General features: G+C 40.6%; 1 protein-coding gene across 3 annotated transcripts in view; it reads left to right on the top strand.

Annotated features, from left to right (window-relative positions):
• veph1 (ventricular zone expressed PH domain-containing 1) overlaps nucleotides 1-7,689 on the top strand; it is an 85,852-nt gene extending 78,163 nt beyond the window's left edge. For 2 of the 3 annotated variants that reach the window (XM_027161732.2, XM_047822480.1), the window contains exons 13-14: nucleotides 2,866-3,002; nucleotides 6,411-7,689. In XM_027161732.2, the coding sequence (XP_027017533.2) occupies nucleotides 2,866-3,002; nucleotides 6,411-6,644 (371 nt within the window). In that variant the 3' untranslated portion in view covers nucleotides 6,645-7,689. Of the gene's footprint in view, nucleotides 1-2,865; nucleotides 3,003-6,410 lie in introns of those variants that run through there. The other variant, XR_007144701.1, reaches the window with a different exon arrangement.
• Nucleotides 7,690-7,697: the final 8 nt, after the last annotated feature.

Genomic DNA, 7,697 nt, shown 5'->3' with positions numbered 1-7,697 from the left:
GTGAACTGGATACGGGTTGTTGTTGGACTCAGTTTCTCATCCCAGCGTTGAGACCGAATCCGTATCCACGTACGAGATCTTGTTAAGAAATAAAGCGCGTTTTCATAGCAAAAACATCTTCAAATAATTCTGTCCATTCTGACACATACGTGTAGTTTAGGTCCCAAAGGTCACCCAAAGTCAAGCTCTGATCATGGCGTACATGTAGCGGGTGTGGTTAAAGAACATTAGTGCCGAACGTGGCGTATAGAGCGAAAGCTACATTGCTAAATAGTTTGTGACAGAAAGTTAATATTTCTATTGGTGGTGAAGATAAATTACGTGCGAATGGTTTACAGTAATCTTTACACCTTGGGTTTTAAAGAGAAAAACGAATGAATGAATGAATGAACGATAGCATCGTCTTTATGTATTTATTAAATTTAATTAAAATTCCAACACTTGTGAATAAATGCTTAGTTTGCAATTAGGACAAGAACAACAAGGAATAACGAGAGAAGAAAAAAATAATGATGTTTAAATTAAACAACATTAGATGTTGGTATCGAGGTATCGAGATGATCTTCGACTGATTACAGAGTCCATGTAAACGTCCTGCTCCGTTCTTATCCTCAGCGTTTGTTGTTCTTTCTTACATATGGATGAAATCAGTGACGTGTAGCTGGAAAGAGCGGAGCTCCTGTCCCAGTAAACACAAAGCAAAGAGTCAAACAGAGGATTTTCTCAGTAGGGGTTTGCTGGAACAACATCAGAACGTCAGAGTTTTCCCTCAGGTCTTAAAGCAGAACGCCGATCGGTACTCTGGGATATCTGGAAAATCTCCATGAACCATACAAACCAGCAGTGACCTCCACAAACGCTAAGAATCCAAAGCCTGGATTTGTAAATGCGGTAGACTGGGACTGTTGTATACGGCATCTGTAACGTATTCACGTGTGATGTGGGAGGATCGTGTGTGCTCTCGAGTACGTTCCTCTTTTCTCTGACAGCATCAGGAGAAGATTTACTGCTAGTTTCAGGCTTTAGGACATCTGATGGATCCAGAGAAGGTCCTGGAATTTAAACAGATTGAATAAAACACTCAGTGTCACGCTGTCCAAGGAAAATAATCAGTCACATGGTGGCATGATGAAGCTAATGTCCTGTTAGCATCAAAATGTTTCCTAGAAGTTGCGATTTACCGACTATCATTTTTCTTGTCCTTGTCCAAAGAATGACGTTGTGCTATTTATCCGTTTCTTGTTACATTCAATGTTGTGGAACATCAGTGGAACATCTTCCTCGTTCGTCCTTTTACTTCCTCCTCTACCCTGAAAATTTCTGACTCTTATAAATCCACTGACACTACAGACTCCTTCCAGGAATTTTAAAGAAACATCTCCTTACAAAGAAACTTTGCCATTTCAAGAGTTCATGTGGGGTGTTTGCCGTACACGTCCGTGTTACTGCGTCGTTACTATGGGAACTATATAAAAAGGTTGTGTATGTTCAACTGTGCTCCTTCTTACAGGAGAACAAGATCTTTAAAGAGCTTCAGTCAGGTTTCAGGCCACATCATAGCACAGAAACTGCACTTGTTAAAGTTCGGACCAAGACTGCATCTCACTATTGGTTCTATTTGACCTTAGTGCTGCATTCGACACTATAGATTGTAACATTCCTGTAGATCGCTTACAAATTTACACAGGTATTCTGGGACAGGCTTTAAGTTGGTTGGTTTAGATCCCACCTGTCTGATTGGTGTCATTTTGTAGATTTCTGTCCCTGTGCTGCTCGTGAATGTACTGTTCACCAAGCAGGCTAAACCAGCAGCTCTAGCTTGGCTCTGTTCCCATGTGACATCAGCACAACCTTTCCCCCTCTTTCTGGGACCTCTTCTGTGTTAACTCAAGGCTCTTTGCTCCCTGTGGCACAGTGGCACAAGTTAAAGTACTGTTCCAATGTTCTGTACCAGAACCCACTCATGGGGGAGGTTCCTGGCAGCGCACGCTCTCAGCGTTTGGTAATCATCAAAGATTTCTCTTACTTAATCGGAAACAGGGATATCAAAGAGCATCAGATTCTCATCTGCTCTCCTCATTGCTGCAGAAGAAGAAGAAGACAATAGGGTGCTTTGTGCCGTCCTGGAAGAGCTGTAACCCCGCTTCCTGGTTTACGGGAATTGGCCATCGAGGGTACTTGGCCGAGGTCTGTGTCGCCTGGCAGCTCGGTTAAAGCAAACACATGCAGGACAGACGGCGGGTAGGACTGTGGCTCGTCTCCGTCTGGCCTCGGGGTCATGCTCACATACACAGATCTGTAGATCAACTTTCCAACAAACCAACAAAGTGCTGTGGTAGAGCCTTCTGGTAAAAACCTCAACTGCAAATATAAAAGCTGATTAGATACTTGTTTCAGAAATATAACATCTTACGATCAAGGTGGGTTTTTAAAGGCCAGATTAGATCGAGTCATATTTACGGAAACATTCAAACAATCCAAGAAAATATAAAAATAAATAAACGTAGCATGCAAATGCAAACACATTCATCTTGATGTTCCACTGAGATCCTTACTCTTATTATGTTAACGAAACGCAGCCCATCTGTTCTTTACAATATGCAACACCTTATCATGTAAAAGCATATTTGTTGTAGTTTTTCTGTTATAGAAGCTTCTATTGCGCAACAAACTTGGCAGCATTTATCTGACCAACTGTGAGCAAACGATACACACAAGTAGAAATTTTATCAAGCCGTGATGCATTCTCGGTTTTCTAACAGAAATCGGTGTATCAAAGGTGTTACTGAATAGTTTGTGTGTGTGGTTTTTGTTTTTTTTTCTTTTTGAGAAATTGCGCTAACTTCCCAGCTCAAATCTTTGCAGTGGTGAACCAGGATGGACAGCCGCTCATCGAGGGCATTTTAAAGGAGAAACAGGTTCGCTGGAAGTTCATCAAACGCTGGAAAACCCGCTACTTCACTCTGGCTGGTAACCAGCTCCTCTTCAGGAAAGCGAAATCAGTAAGTGTCTCAAACCCAGACGGTAAAATCTGTGAGTCTTGGAATCTTTAAATGTGGTATAGTTTTTAAAATGTCCAGCTGTAACCTCCCACAGTTACTCCTGCTTCTCATAACTGGATCACAATGAAACAATAAGTCCAACATTGCAAACCCTCAACTCAATAAAGTTCCTCTAACGGGGAACTAAACCTGAACATAGTAACACAGGATGCAGTATTAGCCCCTGGGGTACACCTGGCACGACTGCCATAATGCATGACTCATCTGTTTTCATGCAGAAAGATGGAAATCTGCATTCAGAGTAGCTGAAAATGAAAAACAGGGAAAATTGAGAAGCCTCCGCTAAGTTTTAACAATGCATTTCAATTTAACAACTGAGCTTTAGGCCAAAGACAGGGAGGGTTCACTCCAGCATGGGCCAGTTTGAAGGCACAAGTTTTGTGTGTATATATATATATATATATATATATATATATATATATATATATATATATATATATATATATATATATATATATATACACAAAAGCATGCATAGAAAACAAAGAGAATAGATTGAGGTCAGTTTGACATGGTGGACAAGAAAGCCAAATAAACTGAACGTCAGGGTGATGAAGGAAAGGAGGGAAATTCATTCAGTTTTAAATGGAAAATAAATTGCCCTGCTTCCCATTCTGTTTGGATATGTTACTGACCTACATGCTTTCATTTATTTACAAAAAAAACACAACCTAGGGAACCAATTAAAAAATCTTACAAGCCCTGCTCTACATACAAAATGACTTTGCGGTTGTCGATTACACGCTTTGTTAACGTTTACAGCGTTCGCAGGGTCCGTATCCCAAACTTTTCATATTATTTTATTGGAGTTCGGCTTGACGAGTTCTGTCTGCTGTTTGACGAAGCACAGCGTGTAACACACAGGGCTCTGGAGAGTGTTGAATATCTGTCTGCATGAAGTTTTTTATCAGTTACAAAATGCACGTCAGCAAAACAAAACAGAACAAAACAGATGAGGGTAAAAACAACAAAGACACGAAAGTAATCCAATGAACAATGTACACGATGAATACCGGAAGATCACACAACTCACCAGCTGCTCACCATTGCTCTGACTGACCAAACACTACTCACCATTGTTTTCACTGACCAATCGGTAAGCACCATTGTTTTCACTGACCAATCGGTATGCACCATTCTTCTCATCAACCAATCACTGCTCACCATTGGTCCCATTGACCAGTCAGTGATCACCTTTGTTTCCATCAACCAATCACTGCTCACCATTGGTCCCATTGACCAGTCAGTGATCACCTTTGTTTCCATCAACCAATCACTGCTCACCATTCTTCCCATCATCCAGTCAATTCACGTCTATTATATTCAAATATTTTCGGAAAAAATCTTCCTTCATAAAATTTGCCATTTGGTGTGTAAATGATTAGAATCTATGATGTCTTGGCCAATTCTAGTGACTTTTGATTTAACATTTATTTAGCTTTATTTCCCAGTGTAGGATTAGCAACAATACACAGAACCTAAAGTAGGTACCTGTAGTTGGCAAGACTTCACAAAATGAGTCATTTTCATATCATGTACAGTACAGACCAAAAGTTTGGACACACCTTCCAAAAGTTTGGACACATCACCTTTTCAACAGGACAATGACCCCAAACACACCTCCAGGCTGTGTAAGGGCTATTTGACCATGAAGGAGAGTGATGGGGTGCTTCACCAGATGACCCGGCCTCCACAGTCACCGGACCTGAACCCTGATCGAGATGGTTTGGGGTGAGCTGGACCGCAGAGTGAAGGCAAAAGAGCCAACAAGTGCTAAGCATCTCTGGGAACTCCTTCAAGACTGTCGGAAGACCATTTCAGGTGACGACCTCTTGAAGCTCATCAAGAGAATGCCGAGAGTGTGCAAAGCAGTAATCAAAGCAAAAGGTGGAGAACTTTGAAGAACCTAGAATATGACATATTTTCAGTCGTTTCACACTTTTTTGTTATGTACGTATATAATTCCACACGTGTTCATTCATAGTTTAGATGCCTTCGGTGTGAATCTACAATTTTCATAGTAATGAAAATAAAGAAAACTCTTTGTATGAGAAGGGGTGTCCAAACGTTTGGTCTGTACTGTATATCAAACCATGAACTTAAGAGGGACCTCTACTGTCATGGAGGTGCAGTGTTCAACGTTAAGGAATTTATTCCGGTTGCTGTCTTTGTTTCCTGTGTCTGTGACATCCAGTCTAACATCCATCTTGTTATTCATTGTGTTAATAAAATGCCACGAATCTTTGCCAGTCAAACAGCACATATAATGAAGTTCTAAAGATCTTTGTCCTGCTGAGATTTATTCAGAGCAAGGACTGAGAAAGCGAGACAGCCCAAGAGAGAAAGCACAATAAACCAAACCATCATAACCCACAAACCGCGTCCCAGCCTCTGTTCCCATGTTGTAAGATCCAAAGTCCAACCGAACGTTGGATCTTAAGCTCTACGAGCTGGAATTCAGCCTGTGGTGGTTTCCAGTACTTCCCCTTCATGTTCTTTGCCTCTTACACTGATCTTCCATTGTGGAAGCTCCTTTGAGGAAAAGTGTGTTTGCTCGTGGACATTAAGCACAAAGAAGTAACAGAGAACAGATCTCCCAGAGAGAAGACTGAGAGAGAACAGGGTTTAGGGATCTCCATAGTTAATAAATACATATCCTTCTATATTTTTATTGGGATCAGAGATTGTTAAAGTGGGGTCTGGGAAGCAGAGCCAGCGAATTTATGATATTTTATTTATTTTTTTGTTACAGGAAATGACAACTCACCATTATAAAAGTCATTATAGTTATTAGCCTCTTTCACTGGTCAATTTGAATTGAAATGGTTTCATCCAAACCTCAGGAACTGAAAATAACTTTATAAAAATCATAACGATGATAATAATATAATGTTAATGTTAACTTTGGCCCAACGTGTTCTGTGGAAAGTTCAGGGATAAAAATGGCTTCAAGGCTCCAAAATGGCTCCAAAATGGCTCCAGACTATTACTGAACACATTGAAATAATATTTAAATATTGTGTGGATCTGTCAAATTTGTTTTACAGCTGGGTTGAGAGGTTAGTGTTGGAGAACCCCTGAGATCTCTAATTAGATACTGAAGATTAGCAAGTTTTTTTTACCAAATATATGCAAAAAAAAAAAAAAAAGAGCTCTCAGACGTTAATGGTCACCACGGAAATCCCACCCCTTTCCCGACGTATTTCCCATTTTCACGTATTTCCTTGCATAGCCAGTCTGACAGGGTTTATTTACTCATAAAGTTACAGTTAGGTTAAATGAAGTCTCTTTGATAGGCAGTAGGTACAGTGCTATTTTAATCCCATCCTCTGTTTCCTGTCCCATAAGGACGGACTGGACGACAACACGATCGAGCTAAGCAAAGTGCAGAGCGTGAAGGTGGTGGCGAGAAAGCGACGGGACTGCGGCCTACCTCGAGCTTTCGAGATCTTCACAGACAATAAGACGTACGTGCTGAAGGCAGAGGACGAGAAGCATGCAGAGGAATGGCTGCAGTGCATCAACGTGGCTGTAGCTCAGGCCAAAGAGCGTGAGAACCGAGAGGCCACAACCTACCTGTAGGTCAGGAGTAATCTTCATGAACTACTGGTCCAAAAGGAACTATGGAAAAATGTTAACTCTGAACGCTGACTGGTTTGTTTTGGTTACGTAATCCCTATTCACTGGAAATCCTGGAGCCATTTTGTGCAACATTGTCATAGATAAGCAACAATGTGGTTCTCCAGCATTCAAGCAGAAAAAACATCTAAACGCCGGTCGGCTTTGATCATTCTGTACACGGAGTGAAGACGACAAAATTAAAGCTGGCTGTTTACCTCAAACCAAAAGAGCCAGAAAGATGCTTGTTTGGATCAGAGCTGCAGGGCTCCTTTGTTTTTGTTCATTTAGTCATGGAAACTTCAGCTGTAACGTATCCGAGAGAAACTTTAAAGAACATGCCTTTATCTTATTATAAAATGATTTGAAACTCGCAGTGCTAATCCTCATAACCTCCTGGTATCCCATCAGCAGGTGAAGAAACACGCCGTGTAACAACGCGCTCACTCCTAGATGTAGTTACAGTACATCATCTGTTAATCTAGTCAGAGAGAGCACACTGTGCTGTCTTTATCTGTGTATTAAGCACACTGTCTACTCCACAGGAAGACACAGGATGTTCACAGGCACCAAAGAACATTTGCTCTGGGGTAAAAAAAAAAAAAAGCCCCGTGTTGGAGATCATTGTTAGGAGCCACTTCCTGCTAATGCTAATACACCAGGCAGAACTTCTCAACAGACTGTTTTTTGTTTTTTTCTGGGTTTTTTTTTAACCGTATAACATTTTTGACATATTCAAGCTGGGAGTTAGTAGTATGAGGATAATATCGTTCTGTACTTGGCCACATCTTCAGTATCTCATGACAAATTATTAAGTAACTCATGACTTTTTTGTTGATATTTGTTGGAAAGGTTGTCAATATGCAGCCTCTGTTTTATTTTCTCATTCCGATGGTGCCAATACTTTTGGAGTTATCGACAGATAATGTCAGGCCAGCTCAGGACAAAATATTAAATATAATTGATAGGTTCATCGATACTCGTACAATAAAATAAATAAACTACTAAACTTTTTCT

This window comes from Tachysurus fulvidraco, chromosome 13 (genome assembly GCF_022655615.1).
Source record: "Tachysurus fulvidraco isolate hzauxx_2018 chromosome 13, HZAU_PFXX_2.0, whole genome shotgun sequence".
Lineage (NCBI taxonomy): Eukaryota > Metazoa > Chordata > Actinopteri > Siluriformes > Bagridae > Tachysurus > Tachysurus fulvidraco.
Note: the sequence above shows the minus strand (reverse complement) of the source record. Positions and strands in the feature narration are given on the sequence as shown.